The 22484-nt window shown below is 41.6% G+C and overlaps 1 protein-coding gene across 28 annotated transcripts in view; it reads left to right on the forward strand.

Annotated features, from left to right (window-relative positions):
- Positions 1-22484, forward strand: part of KIF1B (kinesin family member 1B) — a 168023-nt gene that overhangs the window by 66402 nt on the left and 79137 nt on the right. For 9 of the 28 annotated variants that reach the window (XR_014807045.1, XM_021095319.2, XM_021095323.2 and 6 more), the window contains 5 exons: positions 828-970; positions 5514-5647; positions 16295-16374; positions 17983-18058; positions 22297-22376. Coding sequence is in view for 27 of the 28 variants with exons in the window: in XM_021095319.2 (XP_020950978.1) it covers positions 828-970; positions 5514-5647; positions 16295-16374; positions 17983-18058; positions 22297-22376 (513 nt within the window). In the remaining variant the exon portion in view is untranslated. Of the gene's footprint in view, positions 1-827; positions 971-1907; positions 1950-5435; positions 5648-16294; positions 16375-17982; positions 18059-22296; positions 22377-22484 lie in introns of all 28 variants that reach the window. The other 19 variants (XM_021095313.2, XM_021095321.2, XM_021095315.2 and 16 more) reach the window with 3 other exon arrangements.

A 22484-nucleotide genomic window follows, 5' to 3' on the forward strand; every position in this document is an offset into this window, starting at 1 on the left:
TAGAAATGTTCCACATCATAAAAAATAATACAGTTATGGGAGTTCCCATGTGGCTCAGGAGTGATGAACTCGACTAGTATCCATGAGGACATGGGTTCAATCCTCAGCTTTGCTCAGTGGGTTAAGGACCCTGTGTTGCTGTGAGCTGTGGTGTAGGTTGCAGACATGGCTCGAATCTGGCATTGCTGTGGCTGTGGCTGTGGTGTAGGCCAGCAGCTTCAGCTCCAGCTTGACCCCTAGCCTGGGAACTTCCGCATGCCAAAGGTGTGCCCCAAAAAGACAAAAAAAAAAAAAGTAATAGAAATAAAAGTAATACAGTTATGAGTACATGTGATATTTTAAAAATTACTAACAAAATGTTCACTATAGGACAGTTTTATATGTGAATAGGTTGTATTGCTTAGCTCACAGCAATGCCGGATCCTTTAACCCACTGAACAAGGCCAGGGATCAAACCTGTGTCCTCTTGGATACTAGTTGGATTCATTTCTGTTGTGCCACAGTGGGAACTAGGTTGTATTACTTTAATCTGGAACTTTCAACTCTTCTCCCATTAAAGAGATTTTTGATATAGTGGAAGGAGCACTGTATGGTCTGATGAATTAGTTTTGAGTCCTCTCTCTGATATTTATTTCCTTTGTGATCTTGAGTAAATCATTTATTGGAGTCTTCATTTTTATAAAGTACTGTAAAGCTGCTACAAATGTATTATTAAAGCTCACAAAAATGTGTAAATACTCAAGTTTGATTTAGAAATAATGGTATGTTACTTATGAGAAATAGAGCATTTGAGGAATGGCAAAATCGTGTTTTCTTTTTGGATCTAGATATGCAGATCGTGCAAAACAAATTAAATGCAATGCTGTTATCAATGAGGACCCCAACGCCAAACTGGTTCGTGAATTAAAGGAGGAGGTGACACGGCTGAAGGACCTTCTTCGTGCTCAGGGCCTGGGAGATATTATTGATAGTAAGTAAATTAAGGATCAACACAAAATCTATTCCTTTCCTCTCCAGGGTTCTTAAACTTCAGTTTAAGGAAGTTGATGAAGCTAGGTGGTAGAGAAAGAGTTTTCTTTTCTCCCTTAACTTCTTAAAAAGCCCATTGAAAACGATATCAGAATTCCTTTATGTAATGTTCTATGTACCAGGTTATCCATTTGAACTCTTCAAATTAGTTTTTAAAAATAATATATCACTACTTGCATTTTTATTAGATTTCTATTTTTGATCAGCAATGAAGTTTATTTAGAATGTTGTTTGGAATAATTCTCAGTGAGAAAAATATCTCAGTAAAAATATTACTTGAAATTTTTGTTTCTGAGTTGTGAATGTCTCTGGATTAATGTAGTGGCTGTATATGTGTCAGAAACTCCCCATTCCAGTCTCTTTTAAGGTAGGATTTACCTTCGAGTGGTCACCCTCCTACAGAATGATTGAATGCCCCTGAATTGCTCCTTACTTAAGAAGGGGAAAAGAATCTATTCCATTCAAGTTCAAGAATTAGACTTCCAGAGAGTCTTACAATGTTGTCTTAAAATGGATCTTTTGTAACCTCAGTGTTCTGTCTGCATAATGTCTAATCAGAAGTTCTCTTGAATTAACTAGATTATTCAGGTAGAATAGTATATGGGCTTATTTAATAAAGCATGCTTTTATTTTTTGAGTGTAAGATTAATGTATTATTTGGAATTCTGAAGAGATTTTCAAGGCCTCTTTTCATATAGTTCTTACTGATTAGCTCCTGATTTTACATGAATACGTACGATTTGTAGAATGATAATATATTATTCTTAGTGTTAACGTTTTCACCTTCCCAAATGCCAAATACCGCTCTGCTCCCTTTCGCTGTGTCACTGCTGACCCTGAACTTTGACCCTTGTATTTTCCCTCTTGCTTACCTTCAGTTGATCCATTGATCGATGATTACTCTGGAAGTGGAGGCAAATGTGTGTATTTCATGTATTGGTTATTTCCAGTACTCTGACTTGCTAATCTGCCTTTGCTGGATCAGCCTTAAAATGAGCTTTGCATGCCAGCAATCCTAACGGGGAAATCCCAGACAGAGCACACTGTAGGTTCAGAAGTGATCCTATTTTTGCCCTTTTCCATTAGCAAAGCAGTCTTTTGCTGAACTTCAGTTTGTGGCTTGAGTAAAGTTCAGAGGCTTAAAAACCTTTTGCTGTTTTTAATCTTTAGCTTTTCCTCTTAAATGTGATTAAATTGAATCCAAAGTCATAGATGATGAAGATAGTGATGCAGTAGCTCACAGTTACTGAGTGTTTATAATGTAGCAGGACCTATTCTAAGTATCTTGAAAACAGTATTTCATTTAATCCTGTCAGTGACTCTGATAAAGTTCCATTTTGCCCATTTTACCAATGAGGACACTGCTGCCTGGAGTAGTTATTAGTTTGCCGCTGAGTAAGATCCCATGGTTTGTATGTGATTAGACTGGGTAGGGTTAACTCAGAGCCCTAGTTTTTAATCATTATTACACTTTTTTGGCCTCCTGATCCTTCAGGGTCTGATTATTTAATTGAAAAATGCTTTTAAATTACCTATACAATTACGAGCTTTAATGTATATATAATTGAAAACAGTCACTTCTAGGAGTTCCCATCCTGGCTCAGTGATTAGCGAATCCAACTAGGAACCATGAGGTTGTGGGTTCGATACCCGGCCTTGCTCAGTGGGTTAAGGATCTGGCGTTGTCATGAGCTGTGGTGTAGGTTGCAGACGCAGCTCAGATCCTGCGTTGCTGTGGCTGTAGTGTAGGCCAGCGGCTATAGCTCCGATTTGACCCCTAGCCTGGGAATCTCCATATGCCGCAGGAGCGGCCCTAGAAAAGGCAAAAAAAAAAAAAAAAAAAGACAAAAAAAAAAGAAAGAAAAAGAAAACAAGCGCTTCTAGTTGGCCAAATCTCCGTGATTGAGTAGATTACAAATTAAATTAAAAAAAACTTGGGTGTCTAAAATGTGTGCTTGAGGAGTTCCCGTTGTGATATAGTGGAAACAAACCTGACCTAGTAACCATGAGGACGCAGGTTCGATCCCTGACCTTGCTAGGTGAGTTAAGGATCTGGCATTGCCATGAGCTGTGGTGTAGGTTGCAGACGCAGCTCAGATCCCAAGTTGCTGTGGCTGTGGTGTAGGCCAATGGCTACAGCTCCAGTTCGACCCCTAGCCTGGGAACTTCCATATGCCGTGACTGCGGCCCTAAAATGCAATAAAATAAAATAAAATAAAATGTGTGCTTGAAATGAGGCTATTTTATAAAGGATTACGTGCCATTACTCTCTCCATATCTATCATCATGTTGGTGAGAAAGTAATTTTTTACCCTTTTAAGATAATTCATCAAGGGATTACTATCTTAGGGTAATTTAAGAATCCTGATTTTGAAGGGGTTAAGTTTTAGATTTTTATTGATTCATTCATTCATTTCTATAGTAGGGCATGTATAACAGGCTTGGCAGACAGTGAGCAAATACCTGGGAGAAACCAAATATAGCCCTGGTGCTGTGGTGAGGCTGGGCCTTGAAGATGCTATAACGTCCTCATTACAGAGTGACTCTTGGACTGGAATGGCTCTGTCTGAGATTTCCAAAGCCAACTGATACTGGTGTGGGAACGATACCTCTTGTTCTTGCTTTTGTGCTCAAGGTGGTGCTGCTGCCAGCTTGCTGCCTCACTCTTCTCTGAGCAGTTGTGGCATCTTCCTGAAAAGCTATGCATGACTAAGTTTTAATTCTGTGTCGTGCAGAAAAGCAGCCCTGACTACTTCTGTTTCGACCACTGCTCTTAATTCCTTTAGGGCTTGCATGTGTCAGTTGGACCTTTTAAACTCCATCCGTCCTCTTCTTTCCCACCTTGCTGCCATCACTTGATGGCTAATTTTTTGCTCCAGTTCTATCCCCCTTTTACAACTTGCCTGTTTTCCTATGTTCTATATTTGCAGATGGTGGTTTTCAAACTGTCTTGAAGCAACCACTGGTTTTAAGAGGCTTCAAGAACTCGATTTGATTAAGTTGAGATGGATAGACCCAGAGAGAGCTAACAGTAATTTTTCTGACTCTTTGTATTGATCCATATTATATCCTTTAAGGAAAATGTGGTTAGTTTTGCTATGAATTTTAAGCAGTGTAGATTTTCTTACATTTAAAAATGGGCTAATTTGAAAATAGGAATGCACCAGTACCTATGGATTTCCTCTGATGCCTATTTGGGAAGAATGACTAATGGAGGAAAGCACCAACAGCAAATTAATGAATTTCTTGTTTGTGGCTCTTTTTACCAAAACTAAGTTTAAAAGCAAAATCTACGGCTTTATTAGTAAATGAGAGTATGCCCCTAAAAACTTGTATTCCGTACTAGGAACTAGGCTTCCCGGTGACTCATGGTCATACTCTTAGGCAGAGTAAGAGCCGTACTTATTATAATCAGGCTTAATTTTTGTTGTTCATTTTGATGAATGTAAGCTACACCCAATTCAATATAATTTCCTTATTGTTCTTCCATGTCGAGGTAATCAGTTTTGAGTTCTTAACCAGGACTTATACAAAACTCCTGTGAGTTCTACAATTATCTCTCCTTTTTTTTTAGAAGGCGTATTTTCAAAATCCTTTTTAGGAGTTCCCATCATGGCTCAGCAGAAACGAATCTGACTAGTATCCATGAGGATACAGGTTCAATTCCTGGCCTCACTTGGTAGGTTAAGGATCCAGCGTGGCCGTGAGCTGTGGTGTTAAGTTGCAGACATGGCTGGGATCCTGAGTTTCTGTGGCTGTGGTGTAGGCCAATGGCTATCGCTGTGATTCGACCCCCTAGCCTGGGAACCTCCATATGGTGCAAGTGCAGCCCTTAAAAAAAAAAAAAAAAAAAAAAATCCTTTTAACACACAGAGAATGCTACTATGTGCTGAAATTTTTGTTTTAATGTAATATTTTCTTTGGAATTTGTCCTGAATGCCGTAAAGTACTGGGTAGGCTGATGTGCACTGATATTGATGAATACATGATCATCTTTTTCCCCCTACTATTACAGACTGCTGGGATTTACTAGTGTAATCCTAAACCTTATAGATTTGGAGCCGTAGAAGAAATAGACGGAATGTAGCACAGCTGTTTGTGCCTGAGCATTACCCTTTCTTTGAAGCTCTGGTTGCTCCTGCCCGATACAGTGTTAACCCGCACTGGAACTTTTCAGTTTCTAAATTCAGAAGTGGTTCTTCTCCTCTACAAGACCAGTATTAAAGACAGACACGTTTTAGAACTGCCATCTAGAACAATCATACCTTGTCTTTGTATCATAACTTGTCTTTGTCTTGGCGCTTTGATGCTGTCCTTTCTTACACTGGTGTTCCTTCCTGTCTTTTTTCTTCTGCTCCTTTCCCTCTTTTCTACTTTTTCTTCCTTCCCTTCTTTCTATCTCCCAGATCTGAAAGATTTTCAGAACAATAAGCATAGGTACTTGCTAGCCTCTGAGAATCAACGTCCTGGCAATTTTTCCACAGCATCCATGGGGTCCCTTACTTCATCTCCATCTTCCTGCTCACTCAATAGTCAGGTGGGCTTAACATCTGTGACTAGTATTCAGGAGAGGATCATGTCTACACCTGGAGGAGAGGAAGCCATCGAACGTCTAAAGGTAAGTAGTAACTCAGAATCAATCAAAGTTATTCTGTATAGTTCCACGAGGCAGAGTTAGGACTAAAAATCACTGAGATACTGGTTCAGCGTATGGAAGTACTTTCTAACTCTCTGAGGTGCCCTGAAAATGAAATTGCTGCTTTGTAAGATAATTTCTCTTCATCAGAATGCTTGAATCTGACATGGCCGGGCAGAGATGGGAGGGAGAGCCGAGTGGGCAGGTTGTAGGTTGGCCAGGCAAAGTAACTGATAAGTAGATTTGTCCATTAATTCTGAGGCAGTTTACAAGTCACAGTGCAATCTTTAATTAGAAATTTCATTGGAAGCTGAGTAATTAAACATTTGGTTTCTTTTGAAGGTAGAATTCTATATAGAGCCATGTTTCTGTTAGTAAAGCTGTATAATCAAAAGAAAGTTTGAACATTTGAATAGGTAGACCGGATTTATTCAGAGACGCGTGAAGTAATATTTTCTGGAAGTTCATAGAAAGCCCTGTGAGCACTTCTGTGGAAGGGCTGACCCCCTCCCCCGAGGTGCTGGTGCATCCGGGGTCGTGGATCTTCCTGCTGGTGCTGTGTTCCTGAGTCCCGTGTGTGCAGGTCACCTGCATGGCAGACCGCTCGGCTTTCCCAGCCTGTTGTTGCCTCTGTGGTACTTTCTTGTCTCCTCCCATGAGCGTGAACGTTAGGAGCAGCAAATGTTCTGACTCATAGGTTCTTCCTTCCCCCTTGGTGACTACAGTGAGAGCAGACAGTCGTCACCTATGGGGCCATCCATCAAATCACTGTGACAGCAATACAAATGCCTTTTCTTTCCCTGCTTGTCACCTCCAGGATGATAGTTTGATCTGTACCTTGTGGCCTTTGAATTCAAGAGTACCAAGGTAGGAAAAACAAGGAGGGCTTTGCTCAGGTTGTTGCCGTGGTGCGGGTTTGCTCCCTGGCCTGGGAACTTCCGCGTGCTGCAGACATGGCCAAAAGCTGAAATAAAACAAAGCAAGGAAGGCAAAGAAACTTTTCTTTTCTTTTCTTTTCTTTGGTCTTAGGGCCATACCCACAGCATGTGGAAATTCCCCAGCTAGTGGTCTAATCAGAGCTGTGACTGCCAGTCTACACCACAGCCACAGCAGCACTGGATCTGAGCCAAATCTGCCACCTGCACCACAGCTCACAGCCAACTCTGGATCCCCAACCCACTGTGCAAGGCCAGGGATCGAACCTGCATCCTCATGGATACCAGTCGGGTTGGCTAACTGCTGAGCCACGACGGGAACTCTGGCAAAGAAACTTTAAGGAACTGGGAAGTTGCAGTCCTGCCGCCCGTATGCATTCACTCAGTATGGGATTCACCACCACAATTGCTCTTTTAGGGACTTCTGAGAACAGTGACACACTTTGACTGATGGACCAGTGAAAAGGTTTGCTGAGTCCTTTCACTAAAAGGGAATTAAGCCTGATAATTGCAGATGGTAGACACTTTCATTTTGGTTTGCAGTTGAGGCTGAAAGAGATTTTACGTGAAGAATGGGTTTTGCTTCTTAATCAGCCTGCTTTTTTTGTCATGGATTTTACTCACTTCTAACATGAAGTGCTCTGGAACAAAAGTAATGATCTTGTTTCTTCCTTCAGAACATGTTAGTGGAAAGCGGGTGAAAATTCTCTCTTTTTTTTCCTATCTTCTTTGCTTTGTAGGGCTGCCCCCACAGCATATGGAGGTTCCCAGGCTAAGGGTCCAATCTGAGCTACAGCTGCTGCCCTACGCCACAGCAACGCCGGATCTGAGTCACGCCTGCAGCCTACACCACAGCTCACGGCAATGCAGGATCCTTAACCCACTGAGTGAGGCCAGGGATCAAACCCTCAACCTCATGGTTCCTAGTCGAATTTGTTTCCCCTGTGCCATAATGGGAATTCCTGAAAGTGGGTGAAATTCTGAAGTGCTTGACAAAGGGAGAGGGAGAGAGAAATCTTTTTATTAAATGTTGCAAAGAAAAAGATAATTTCTGCTATTGTAAAATTGACTTTGAAATTGTATTGGATATTAGTGAAGCCCTATGCAAGAAGGCTCTTTATTTCTGTATTTTATCATGATAGACGTCAGTGACAAAGTTGCCATGCTCGGTTCTTCTATTCAAGCCGTTGGGGACATGCAGAGGTTCTGTGGAAAGGAAAAGTGAAATAATTTTCTATTTGATGTAAAAATGTTATTTTTCTTTGGGGATTTTGGGTTTTTTTTTTTTTTTTTTTTTTTTTTTTGTCTTTTGTCTTTTTGTTGTTGTTGTTGTTGCTACTTCTTGGGCCGCTCCCGCGGCACATGGAGGTTCCCAGGCTAGGGGTTGAATCGGAGCTGCAGCCACCGGCCTACACCAGAGGCACAGCAACGCGGGATCCGAGCCGCGTCTGCAACCTCCACCACAGCTCACGGCAACGCCGGATCGTCAACCCACTGAGCAAGGGCAGGGACCGAACCCGAGACCTCATGGTTCCCAGTCGGATTCGCTAACCACTGCGCCACGACGGGAACTCCTGGTTTTTTTTTTTTTTTTTTTTTTTTTGTTGTTGTTGTTTTTTTTGTCTTTTTGTCTTTTTGTGTTTTTCTTGAGCCACTCCCACGGCATATGGAGGTTCCCAGGCTAGGGGTCGCATCAGAGCCGTAGCTGCCAGCCTACGCCAGAGCCACAGCAACTCGAGATCTGAGCCGCGTCTGCAACCTACACCACAGCTCATGGCAACGCCGGATCCTTTAACCCACTGAGCAAGGGCAGGTTTAGAACCTGCAACCTCATGGTTCCTAGTCGGATTCGTTAACCACTGCGCCACAACGGGAACTCCCTCTTTGGGGATTTTGAATCTTACTATTTGAATCTTACCTTAGTATATGAATGAGATTTAACATAACATATGTCTTTAACACATATCTTGATGTAGGAAAAAAATTCTTTCCAACTGCCAGGTAGAACCAACTGAAAATAATGCTGGATATTAGGAGTCAAGATGTCAAGCAGACTCTTTAAGCATTAGGTTGCCCGGTATCTTCCACATCATTCCTAGGGAATAGCACTGCCATTGAATTTCCAGGAACCCTCCCCACAACCTCCCTACTTCCCACCCAAAACAAAACAAAACTTTATTACTTTTATCAAAAATTAAATTTGTTTTAATTCTCCTTTAAGCCAATATTAAAGACATCTTCCATTTTCCCTACCTGTACAAAATAGCTTCTTTATGCTTTTGCATTCAGTCTTGAGTTTTTAATGCAGCATGGTAGTTTACTGAAGCCTAAGCACCTTAGGTCTGCTTCTGTTTTGTGAATGGGGAGAATTCCATTCCAGCAGGCCTACGTTTTAAGACTGTGGGCAGATAACATCTTGTGCTCACAGGGCAAGGCAGCAGTTATGCGATAGAAATGCTTGAGAATTTCTCATCTGGGGACTCTTTCATTGCTGAGGGTGAAGGAGTGGCATTCCTGACATGACACTGGAGGAGAAAAATACTGTAGTGGAAAACAGTAACAGAGGAGGCGAATTCATCTTCCTACCGTTTTATGTCCCGTTGCCTCTCTTTATTTTTGACTTCTAAAAAATGGATAAGTTGGTAGTGTTTTATACAGGGCATTGCTATCGCTTCATTCATTGAGCAGTCTGTTTCCATATGGAAAAGACCCATGTTACCCTCTCATAAATATTTGAGCCCTCCACAAACCTCTGGCAAAAGAGAATGAGGTGTAATTGTTTTTAGTTTTTAGTCGAAATTCAAGCTGTGTGGAAATGTATCCTTGATTTGGATTCCTACTTAATAAGGTTTTAAATATGTAGCTATAGCTACTGTGTGGTGCCTCTGATGTTTATTATTCTAGCATCAAAGTCAGTACTGTGAGTGCCATTGCTTTGGCTTAGACTATAAATATCCACAAATACCCATTATAGAAGCGTGCAAGGGTAAATTCGATGCTAGGCAGCCTGAGGGCATCACGCTTGAAACTCACTTAGGAAGCACACTCTGTTCAGTATAGTAAAAACCTATCAATGTTCCATGTAGTAAGTGCTTTTAACTTTTAACACGTCATAATTAAAAATAAATAAACAAATTTTTAAAAATCACTGTTTAAATTGTTTGATTTTGTTTTGTTTTTGTCTTTTTGCCTTTTTTCTAGGGCCGCTTCCGCAGCATATGGAGGTTCCCAGACTAGGGGGTCTAATCGGAGCTGTAGCCACCGGCCTACGCCACAGCCACAGCAACACGGGATCCGAGCTGTGTCTGCAACCTACACCACAGCTCACAGCAACACCAGATCCTTAACCCACTGAGCAAGCCAGGGACCGAACCCTCAACCTCATGGTTCCTAGTCAGATTCGTTAACCACTGAGCTACGACGGGAACTCCTAAGTTGTATTTTTTTTTTTTTTTTGGGAGAAACATTTCTGACTTGTTTTGTGGACTTCTCTGCCACTTTAACTGAATCATGTTGAAGGAATTACATCATGTTTAGCAATGTGAACATAATTACAGCCAATGCTGTACAGATAGCTGGGCATACATGATGTGAGATCAAAGGTGAAAGACGCCTCAGCCCAGCATTCTTTGGAACTTAAAAAAAATGTTTTCTGATGTCATTCTGTTTTTTCAGTTATTTTAATGTACAGCACCTGCGGGAAGGAAGGACCCCTTAAAGAGTGTCTCCTTGACCAATCATTTCTAAAGCATGAATCCCAGTTTCAGTTTAATCTTCAGTTAGGCTTCTAGAATGAGTTATGGGTAGCACTGGGCGCCATGTGCCAGGCCTGCCTGCAGAGTGCGTTGATGACTCAGACTGAAAGCTATCTTCTTGTTGGCATCTCTGTTTTATTTACACTAAGTTTGTTATTCAGGCTTGAGGGAAGAATATTCCGCATTCTTCCTTAACTTACGGTGAGCTGTTTTGTAGAATATTTTCTTTAGGGCCTGTAGATTATGCCTTCGTTGGAGCAGAGAACACCAAGAGTCAAGAAACCCAGCTCTAGACCCAGCTCAGGGAAAAGTGTGACCTCAGGGTCATCAATTTCTCTGGTCCTCGGTCTCTACATTTCTAGAATGTTTCTGGAGTAAAATGGCTTTTTGCAGCACCAACATTTTGCTTAAATGACACTACCAATACCGTTTTCTCTAACCTTTTTTCAAAGTTTTAAAAAATAACTTTCTAGGAGTTCCCGTCGTGGCGCAGTGGTTAACGAATCCGACTAGGAACCATGAGGTTGCGGGTTCGGTCCCTGCCCTTGCTCAGTGGGTTAACGATCCGGTGTTGCCGTGAGCTGTGGTGTAGGTTGCAGACGCGGCTCGGATCCCGCATTGCTGTGGCTCTGGCGTAGGCCGGTGGCTACAGCTCCGATTAGACCCCTAGCCTGGGAACCTCCATATGCCGCGGGAGCGGCCCAAGAAATAGCAACAATAACAACAACAACAAAAAAGACAAAAGACAAAAAAAAAAAAAAAAAAAAAACTTTCTAGACAGCATAGAAGTTGGAACTTGAAGCTATAATGAAAAATGAAAGTAATACCTTACTCAGCTCACTCACCAACTCTCCCTCCAAGGGGATCATACTCTGATTTACCCTCCAGGTGGTAAATAAACTTAGATGCATTAGAGTCGGCAGCCAAATGGTAAGAGGATTCCTAGACAGTGACTTTGCTTCCTTGCGTGAGTTTACAGTTGCCCCCAAGTAGAATAGTTTTTTGTTTTGTTTTGTTTTTTGCTTTTTTTTTAGGGCTGCACCCGCAGCATATGGAGGTTCCCAGGCTAGGGGTCGAATTGGAACTACAGCTGCCAGTCACAGCCACACAGGATCCAAGCCTAGTCTGTGACCTACACCACAGCTCACGGCAACAGCAGATCCCTAATCCACTGAGTGAGGCCAGGGATCAGACCTACAACCTCATGATTCCTAGTCGGATATGTTTCTGCTGTTCTATGATGGGAACTCCTGGAATAGTTTTGATACAGCCAGATAAGCCTCTGAGCTGACATATTCTTTTTCTAAACATAACCAACCAGGAGAAAAGGATATTTTAACTAACTTATTGGTCAATTTGTATTTTATATCCCATAGCAGTGCCTTGGGGACCACAGTATATGTAATAAGCCCTAGTCTAGGTGCTGTGGTTTGGGCATCCTGTTATCCTGTTCCTTTGTTTTTGAAGTTGTCACTTTGAGAGTGTAAAGATTTCTGCCCAGTTGTCTTTATTAACCCATAATATCTTAAAGGTCGTGGTGCCAGCTTGTCTTGTACTTGCCCTTTTACAGCCATTTGCAGAAGCATTTAATGCTACCCTATCAGAGTTGTTGTTGAATAACTTCTGTGGGGCGTAGTGGGTGGGCTCTCGACCTTGAGGTACCAGGTACACTTCCTTTCCTGGCTGTCTCACGCCTTGCTGGAAGTGTATGGGGTTTTGTTGGTTGCTGGCCCTCTAGCATGGCTTGCTGGTCCCTCACTTAGCTGTGGAGTGGCATACGCACTGCGTATTATTTCTTCCTAGTAGGGGACGATGTAGAGATGCCACTCAGGTAGCTGCTTAGGTAGCCCGTGTCTGTGCTAGGGGAGTGGCTGTCTGCCTTCAGATGAGATTAATACTATACCTTTCTGTATTGGTTGTTGAATTGTGTTCAGAGGGTGATGGTTTAATGACAGCCAATCTAGGTGGTTTTGGACTTCCACTGCAGACTTATTCCAGCTTCTCCCACTTTGTAACTGAGTACCCCCTCTCTGGTCCCCTTTATATCCACTTTACTGATGCCCAGGCCTTTCCTCACTTTCCCCAGTTTTGCTCTTTGCCTAGCTTAGCCAGTGGTGGTGGGGGTAGTGGTAGTTCTTTATCATCATCATCGTCATGCTCTCGTGTTGGTTTCTTCTGACCCCTGTACTCCTTTGCTTTTGCAGCCCTGCTGCCTTGAGTCTTTACTCTTGGCTTTTTAACATGGTCCCAAGTCTCATTCCAGAAAACCAAATGCCAGATGCCTTAAAATTTATTGTATTATAAATTCACAATTTCCCTCTCTCTTTCTCTCTTTCTTTCTCTCTCTTCCTTCCTTTCTTTCCCTTTCTTTCTCTCTTTCTCTTTCTTTCTCTGTTTCTTTGTTTCTTTCTCTTGCTCTCTTTCCTTCTTACTGTCTTTCTTTCTCTTTCTTTTTCTTGTTTCCTGAGGTGGGCTTCTTTCCTCTCTTTCTTTCTTGCTCTCTTTCTCTCTTTCTTTCTCACTTTCTTGCTCTCTTTCTCCCTTTCTCTCTCTCTTTCTTTCTTCCTTTCCTTTCCTTTCCTTTTCCTTTTCCTTTCCTTTTCCTTTCCTTTCCTCCCCTCCCCTCCCCTCACTTGCCACACTCGCAGCATATGGAGGTTCCCAGACTAGGGGTCAAATCGGACCTGTAGCTGCCGGCCTACATCACAGCCACAGCATTGCAGGATCTGAGCTGTGTCTGTGACCTGCACCACAGCTCATGGCAATGCCAGATCCTTAACCACTGAGCAAGGCCAGGGAATGAACCCGCAACCTCATGGTTCCTAGTCGGATTCGTTTCTACTGTTCCACAGCGGGAACTCCCACAATTTCTTTCTATGTACATAGTTATGTTTCGGGATCCCAGAGGCTCCATAGAGTAGCCTGTTAAATGAATTATACAGTGACATGTCTTTTAAACTTTTCATCCTGAATCACTACCACTGCTTTCATCTCATCACTGTCATCATCATCTGACTCTTGATTTCTTTTCTGTGACTAGCATTTTCTCCTGCTATTTGCATATGCTCATCTGCCTTTTTGGGACCCCCCATTTCCATTTTCACCTGATCAGTTCCTGCTTGTACTTCATTCACGGTATGAGTATCACTCAGCTGACTCATCCATCTGCCACCAGATCTGTGAATACTTCACTTCTAGCATTTAGCACACTATTCTGTTGTGTTTTCCTACCATTCCCATTCAGAATCCTTGAACATGCTGCTCTCGCTACGCTGTTCCTGGAAAATGCCAGGCATGTCCTACCTATTCCCTCGCATACCTATATGGCCATTCCTGCTCTTCTTTTGCTTCTGCTCACATAGAACCTTGTCGTTGAGCCCTGTTCAGAAAACCACTCTAGATTGCCCCCTCCTCTGCCCCTCCTTCCTCCTCTCTTTTTTCCTTCCTTTAATTTTCTACAAAGCGCTTATTACTGTCTGACTTACTATATATTTGACTTACTGAATAAAATCGATTGATTATCTCAGTTTCTTTCATAGAACATAAGTCTCATGAAGAGCAGCAATTTCATTCCCTGTCATATCTCTGGTTGCCTAGAACAGGGCTTGGCATGTGATGGGGATATGTATAATCATTGAATGACTACGTGAGCAGTTCCATGAACATAAGGGTGCATGTATCTTTTTGCTTTATAGTTTTCTCCAGATACGTGTCCAGGAGTGGGATCGCTGGATCATACGGCCACGTTAGTGTTTTGAAGAACTTCTGTTGTTTTCCCGTAGTGGCTGCACCAGTTTATATGCCCACCAACAGCGTGGGAGTGTTCCGTTTTCGCCACACCTTTCCAGCATTTATTGTTTGTATTATACAGCATTTGCATTATTTGACGATGGCCATTCTGACTGGTGTGAGGTGATACCTCATTGCAGTTTTGATTTTCATTTCTCTAATAATGAGTCATGTTTTAGTTCTTGCGTTTCTGGCATATAATAACATTCAACAAGAGACTGAAAAATTTTCACTCTGGTGGCTGCATGCCTTCAGATGAGATTAATACTACAACTTTCTGTATTGGTTGTCGGGTTGTGTTCAGAGGGACATTGTGTCAGAGGGGAGGAAACACATCTTTTCTTCTAGGTTCTTGGCTGGGGCCCCTATAACAAAAGGCAGATTAACAAGAGAAAAACATACAAATTTATTTACTGCAAGTTTTTCATGACATGGGAGATTTCATAAGGAAATGAAGACCCAAAGGAGTGTTAAACATGAACATTTTTATGCTGGGTTGGTGAAGAGTGAAAGGTCATGGGAAAATGTAACAGGTCATGGGAAAGTGGGACGAGCTGAGAGTGCAGGTACACCGTGAAGATATTGCAAGTTCAGTGCCGGACCAGCACAACAAGGTTAATATCGCAGTAAAGTGAGTCACAGATTTTTGTGGTTTCCAGTGCATATCAGAGTGAGGTTTACACTATACTACTAAGTGTGCAATAGCATTATGTCTCAAAAAACAATGCACACATTTTAATTTTTAAAAATTTGCTGAAAAATGCTATCATCTGAGCTTTCAGTGAGTTAACATTAAAAATCACTGATCAGGGAGTTCCCGTTATGGCTCGGTGGTGACAAACCTGACCAGTATCCATTAGAATGTGGGTTCGATCCCTGACCTCGCTCAGTGGGTTAACAATCCAGCATTGCTGTGAGCTGTGGTGTAGGTTGCAACCGCGGCTTGGATCCAGCATGGCTGTGGCTATGGCGTAGGCCAGCAGTTGTAGATTCTATTCAACCCCTAACCTGTGAACCTCCATATACTGCAAGCACAGCCCTGAAAAGCAAAAGCAAAAGCAAAAAAAAAAAAAAAAAGGAGTTCCCACCATGGCTCAGCAGTTAACAAACCCGACTAGGGACCATGAGGTTGTAGGTTTGATCCCTGGCCTCACTCAGTAGGTTAAGCATCCGGTGTTGCCATGAGCTGTGGTGTAGGTCGAAGACACGGCTCTGATCCCGCATTGCTGTGACTCTGGCATAGGCCAGAGGCTGTAGCTCCGATTAGACCCCTAGTCTGGGAACCTCCATATGCTGCGGGTGCGGCCCTAAAAAGCAAAAAAAAAAAAAAAAAAAAAAAAAGTCACTGATCACATATCACCATAACAAATATAATGATAATGAAAAGTTTTGAAATACTGCAAGAATTACCAAAATGTGTCACAGACATGAAGTGAGCAAATGCTGTTGGAAAAATAGTACCAACAGACTTGCCCAATGCAGGGTTGTCACCAACTTTCAATTTGTAAAAAATGCAATATCTGCTAAGTAAAATAAAGCACAATAAAACAAGGTCTGCCTATAGGAAACTGGGGAAGCTTATCAAGACCTGCCTGTTCAGATTCTTCTTGGGGTGCCTCATCTTTAGAAATAATGCTCGTTTTCTCCGGGTGCAGGAAGGTTGTACCCCATGAGGGTCTTATGGCTTCGTTCAGGAGGAGATCAGAGAGTACTTCCTACTTGTACCAGTTCTTAAAGCACTGCAGCTTAAAATATTTAAATCGTGAAGACAACCACATTTTGAGGGAGCGTGTTCCAAATCCTGTCAGTGTTGCGGTAAAATTACAGAGAAACAATAAACAGTGAATACCTTTGAGGGCTTCATCTTCGGTAGAAGTGGCTGTCGGTAATAGTGCCGTGCAGTTTGGAATGTTACCTTTCCTCCTACACATACACACTCACGCTATTAAGGTATTTTTATTAGGACTTAAGAGAATTAATACACTTGGGACTGATTTCTTTACATATTAAAAAAGGGGGAAAAATCTCATCATATTAGATTCTGCCTCATATCCTCAAAGGGCATCATCTGCGTCTTGCTGTCGTTCCTAGGCATGGTGTGTTAAATTATAAGACTCTTTGCCACTTTAACTGTGGACTTCCTTCCTTAGGAATCAGAGAAGATTATTGCTGAGTTGAATGAAACCTGGGAAGAGAAGCTGCGTAAAACAGAGGCCATCAGAATGGAGAGGTCAGGAAGTGAAACTCTGAGAATGTTTATACATTGTCTGTCGAGTTTGGATTGCTTTTCTATAAGAAAAGATAAAATAGAAGTTAAAAACAAAGAACCTTCTATCCCCAAACACAAAACAAACGAATGAAACTTGGCTGGAACATACAGCCAAATGTATATTCTGAAGTGAATTCACATATTTTGTGTTCTCTAGGGAAGTTGTGTTTCAGTTAGTGTGCTGCATGTTGCTTGGGATCTATACAAAAATGAAAGATATTGAGGGATAGGGTTTTTCATTTGCAAAAAGACTACCTTTGATAAAGACCCAAATGAAAAAGGCTCTCTTGATTATTATCTTTCAGAGTTATGTTTTCTAGAACCTCTTTTTTTTTTTTTTTTGTCTTTTTAGGGCTGCACTGGCAGCATATGGAGGTTTCCAGGCTAGGGATCGAATTGGAGCTGTAGCCGCTGGCCTACAACACAGCTCACGGCAACGCTGGATCCTTACCGCACTGAGCGAGACCAGGGATCAAACCCACGTCCTCAAGGATGCTAGTTGGATTCATTAACCACTGAGCTGCAACAGGAACTCTGATTATAGAGATTTTAAGCTAAAATTGTTGAATAAGTGTGATTGTGGGTATGGGAAAATGACATTTGAGAAAATCACATTTATAAATAATCCCCCCTGTATCGAAGTTACTTTCTGATTGCTTTCTTGGATTTTTAAGAAATGGTGGAGTTCCCGTCGTGGCGCAGTGGTTAACGAATCCGACTAGGAACCATGAGGTTGCGGGTTCGGTCCCTGCCCTTGCTCAGTGGGTTAACGATCCGGCGTTGCCGTGAGCTGTGGTGTAGGTCGCAGACGCGGCTCGGATCCCGCGTTGCTGTGGCTCTGGCGTAGGCCGGTGGCTACAGCTCCGATTCAACCCCTAGCCTGGGAACCTCCATATGCCGCGGGAGCGGCCCAAGAAATAGCAACAACAGCAACAACAACAACAACAGACAAAAAGACAAAAAAGACCAAAAAAAAAAAAAAAAAAAAAAAAAAAAAGAAATGGTTCTTTGCCAACTAGGAATCATGAGGTTGCAGGTTCGATCCCTGGCCTCACTCAGTGGGTCAAGGATCTGGTGTTGCCATGAGCTGTGGTGTAGTTGCAGATGCAGCTCAGATCTGGCGTTGCTGTGGAGTGTTGTAGGCCAAAGGCTACAGCTCCGATTAGACCCCTAGCCTGGGAATCTCCATATGCCGTGGATACAGCTCTAAAAAAAGACAGAAAAAAAAAAAAAGAAATGGTTCTTTGAATTGTATGAAGTGCCTTACGGGAATATTTTTTCTTCTTTATGTATTTATAATCATATTATTTATAAATTATTGTCTACCTCAAAAGTCAGATGTGAGTTTTTATTTGAGTGAATAAAGCTTTACCTAAGATAGGAACATTATTTTTTTCTATTAAAAATGATTTCTCATGAATGATGGGATAGGCAGATTTCTTTCATATTTGTATTAGTGACTTTGACCGTGGTTGATTTGGCTTTGCATGTTTTATTTTCCAGCTACTGTTAGATTGATTTACTTGACGTTTTGGTATTTTGTTCTGATATGCCTGTTGTTTTTTCTAGAGAGGCCTTGTTGGCTGAGATGGGAGTTGCCATTCGAGAAGATGGAGGAACCCTGGGGGTTTTCTCACCCAAAAAGGTGGGAAATAGTGTTGTGAAACTTAACCAAACAGAAACACTTTCTGTTTGTCTTAGTCCCTGAGGGACTTCACATCTTTCACGGCTGGCTCCTCTTCTTCCTTTTCTTTAAAATCTTGAGACGTGGCTGAATTTCAGATATTTCTGATTTCACCTTATGATATAAGGCCAGGCTGTTTCTAAAATACTTTTAGAAATGTTTACTGTTTATAAAATAAAATCCAAGGCAGTAAACCGTAACTTTTGGTCATGATTCATTATGTTTACTCATCTTCATTGTTGCTTTCTCTTAAATTCCAAGCCTTGGAATACCTTGTTTCAGTTTGGCTACTCTTTCTGTATAGATTTCCCCACAGATGCCAGCAACCCTGAATCGTAACTCTTTGGAAGCAATTTCAGCTGTTCAGGTTTGTGTAGAAAAATACCACTTCAGTTTGCTTCTGCAGTTTTTGTGATAGACAGCCGCTGTACTCAGTAAAGCAATTCCGGTCCTTATCCTTCTAGCCTCCTCTGCTCCCTTCTCAGTTTGATTTTTTTTTTAATGACTCTAGTAATTACTGTCCTCCTTATATAATCATAGCTGCGAAGTAGTAGTTACCTTTTAACTAATTAGAATAGCAAGGTCTTTCTTTTTTTTCCCCCTAAGTTGCTTCTTAGTTATTGTTAGACACTAGAAAACTATGAAAAGATTATTTTGTTTGCTTATTTATATGACAATAATAAAACATACATTAATAAACAAGTGTATACTGAATACTAGTAATAAATGGTCCTTCGTTTCAAATGACTTCAAATTGGCTATTAGAGACTTAAACATCTTTGTGCAAAGGCCTGATAATGGTCTCTAGGTTAGCATAGAGTGAGTAGGAGGTTTTCATTTGGTACTTTTGTTTTATGTGATATGAAATATTCCTGTGGTTTTTGTTAGAATTCTTTTGGTGAGATTTTTCTTTTGTATAAATTGTGATGTGTTACTTTCAACAAAGATTGATTTAAAGATATTTTAGATATGTATTGTAGACCTGGAACAATAATAACATTTTATCTGTTTATATTGGCAAAGGTCATTGAGTTTCACAGTTGAAGAATTTTTCTTTCAGTAAGACATTATTTATTCCAATATATTATTTATTATTGTAGAAATTTTATCAGCTATTGCCTTGATAGAATTTAGATTGTGCCTTTACATATATCTAAAAGTACTTTATAAGTTGTTACAGAAGTTAAAAGCTATTGTAAAATCTTTCAGTGTTAAGAACTGTGGGGAAGGGAGTTCCCGTCGTGGCGCAGTGGTTAGCAAACCCGACTAGGAACCATGAGGTTACGGGTTCAATCCCTGGCCTTGCTCAGTGGGTTAACGATCCGGTGTTGCCGTGAGCTGTGGTGTAGGTTGCAGACGCAGCTCAGGTCCTGCGTTGCTGTGGCTCGCGTAGGCCGGCGGCTACAGCTCTGATTCGACCCCTAGCCTGGAAACCTCCATATGCCGTGAGAGCGGCCCAAGAAAATGACAAAAAAACAAACAAAAAAAAGAACTGTGGGGAAAAATTTTACAACAACTTGTAAAATTTGGGCATTTAACACACATCTTAAAAAACTTGAGAGGTCTTGTTGTGACTCAGCAGTAATGAGCCAGACTAGTATCCATGAGGATGCGGGTTCTATCTGCTCAGGGAGTTAAGGATCCAGTGTCGCATACAACGGCTTAGAGCTGGTGTTGCTGTGGCTCTGGTGTAGGCCAGCAGCCACAGCTCCAATTAGACCCCTATCATGGAAACTTCCATATGCCACAGGTGCAGGCCTAAAAAAGGAAAAAAACAAAAACAATTAAAACTTGAATAAGTGTTGTGTTATAAACAGCATAAAATTTCAAACTGAGATCTGTTTCCAAAGCTTTTTCTCACTTTACTCATCTTGCTTTGACTTGCTAGACTTCTTCAGGAAAAGAGGAGGTGCACTACTGACCACATCCAAATTCAGTTTTAGAACCTGTTTCTGATGTTTCTTGATCGTGGTAATCATTGCACAATGCGTACATATATCAAATCGACACATTGTACACCTTTATTTATTTATTTATTTATTTTTTGTCTTTTTGCCTTTTCTAGGGCCGCTCCCGCGGCATATGGAGGTTCCCAGGCTAGGGGTCTAATCCGAGCTGTAGCCTCCAGCCTACACCACAACCGTAGCAACACGGGATCTGAGCCGCGTCTGTGACCTACACCACAGCTTACGGCAACACCGGATCCTTAACGCACTGAGCAAGGCCAGGGATCGAACCAGCAACCTCATGGTTCCTAGTCAGATTCGTTAACCACTGCACCACGACAGGAACTCCTGTACACCTTTAAAAATCACATTGTACAGCCTAAATATATACAGATTTTGTCATTTATATCTCAACAAAACTAGGGGAAAACACTGTTAAGGCAAGAGGGAAAAAAAAAGAAAGAATCTGTTCCTGAGGTAGCCTTTATCTTAGGCCAGTGTCATGTTGGGTTTTAAAGAATACTGCCTACTGAGGGCTTTGACTTTCTCAAACCAGCAAAGCTCTTAACTTACAGAGACAAAGGTTAGCTGTGGAGATGTAGAGTTTTTCCTCATTTCTTTTTAATTATCTTTTGCAGTCCCCTTTCTTAACTCTCTCATCTGACTGTTCTCTCATTCTTCCACATTTGCTGGCACTATCTTGAGTAGATTTTGACCCCAAGACCATGTGACTTATTTTTGGATTCCAGTGGGGTATTTTCGCCAAAGAAGGTTGGTTTTTAAAAAATTTTAGAAATATTAGAGTTAGATGAAGAAAATTTTTGCAGGATGTATTATTGAATGTTAGTAATTTTAATTTCTTCTCCAAGATAAAGACTAAAAACAACTGGGAACATGAAGAACCGATAAAAATTATAGAGGGGAATTACAGAGGATGTGGGAACATTTTTACAAAGTAAATGACAAATTAAATATTTCCTGAGGTTGTAGGAACTCTACCCTTTTGAGTTCTTTTTTTTTTTTTTTTTTTTTGTCTTTTTGCCTTTTTGCCTTTTCTAGGTCCGCTCCTGTGGCATGTGGAGGTTCCCAGGCTAGGGGTCTAATCGGAGCTGTAGCCACTGGCCTATGCCACAGCCACAGCAACGCAGGATCTGAGCCGAGTCTGCAGCCTACACCACAGCTCACAGCAACGCCTGGTCCCCAGCCCACTGAGCAAGGCCAGGGATCGAACCTGCAACCTCATGGTTCCTAGTCGGATTTGTTAACCACTGCGCCACAACGGGAACTCCCCTTCTGAGTTCTTAACTGAAACCTCTGTAATAAAAGAGAGACTGATGTGAGAAAAACAAAGAGGTTCATTAACATGTATACCTTAGGTATACATGGGAGATACCAGGGGGAAAAATGGCTAACTCCCTAAGATGGCCTAGAATTCTGCCTTAAATACCATCTTAATAGGTAAAGGGATAGAGAGGTAGTCCGCAAGGGAGAGTCACTGACTTTTAGGACAATTGGGGGTAGGGGGAGGGATGGTAGTTTGGGACAGAGTTTGTCTGGGTGTGGTGTCAACTTCTAGTTTTTTCTCCTGGTTAGTAAAACTTCTGGGAGGGGATTTATGACAACTGAGTTCTTTTTGAACAGTCTGTCTTTAGGCAGATAAGGGAAGTTCAGAGAAAGCTTCACCCTCCCTGTGCTGTTTTTCTTGTGCCCAACAGCTCAAAATAATATGTCCTGTGGCCTTTTTTGGTTGATTTGGCCACAGCGTGTAGCACCTGATATGGGATCTCAGTAACCAGACCAGGCATTGAACTCGAGCTGCATTGGTGAAAGTGCAGAGTCCTGATCACTAGACCTCCAGGGAACTTCTCAAATTGACATTTCTAGGAGTGGCAAATTCTTCAGCCCTTCAAGATTTTTGACCAAGTGTTTATAAAAATTATGGTTGCTCCATTCAGAGAATCAGCCTGCCCTAATTTTTCTTTTATGTTCTCCATGCTTTGTCCTTGTCAAGAATTGGATCTTGCTCTTTATCCCAGAATTTATGTTTTTAAATAGAATGCATTAGTGCAGTTTGGGGAGGCCCGAAAAGAGAGCTTTCCGTTTATTGTGGAATTGCAGCTAGGAATGAAGGAAGTTCCTCTTCCAGGCACTCTGGGTAATCCAGGAAGCCATCAGCCTCCTGTACGTCCCTGTCCTTCTCACAGCCTCCTCAGTGGTGCTTGCTCCTAATTGATTGTCTGTGACCTTTTTCAGACCCCACATCTCGTTAACCTCAATGAGGACCCGCTAATGTCCGAATGCCTGCTTTATTACATCAAAGATGGAATTACTAGGTACGTTTGTTTCTCCTTTTGGTCACGATTTTGAACACGATGTTTTTCTAGATTATTGAAAAACCAAAGGGAAGTTGTTTGTTGAAAAATTTCTTATAACAGTTTCCT

The sequence above is a fragment of the Sus scrofa genome, chromosome 6, assembly GCF_054392235.1.
Source record: "Sus scrofa isolate SSC_HxYL_T2T_F1_AM1 chromosome 6, Sscrofa_HxYL_maternal_Yorkshire_Landrace_v2.0, whole genome shotgun sequence".
NCBI lineage: Eukaryota > Metazoa > Chordata > Mammalia > Artiodactyla > Suidae > Sus > Sus scrofa.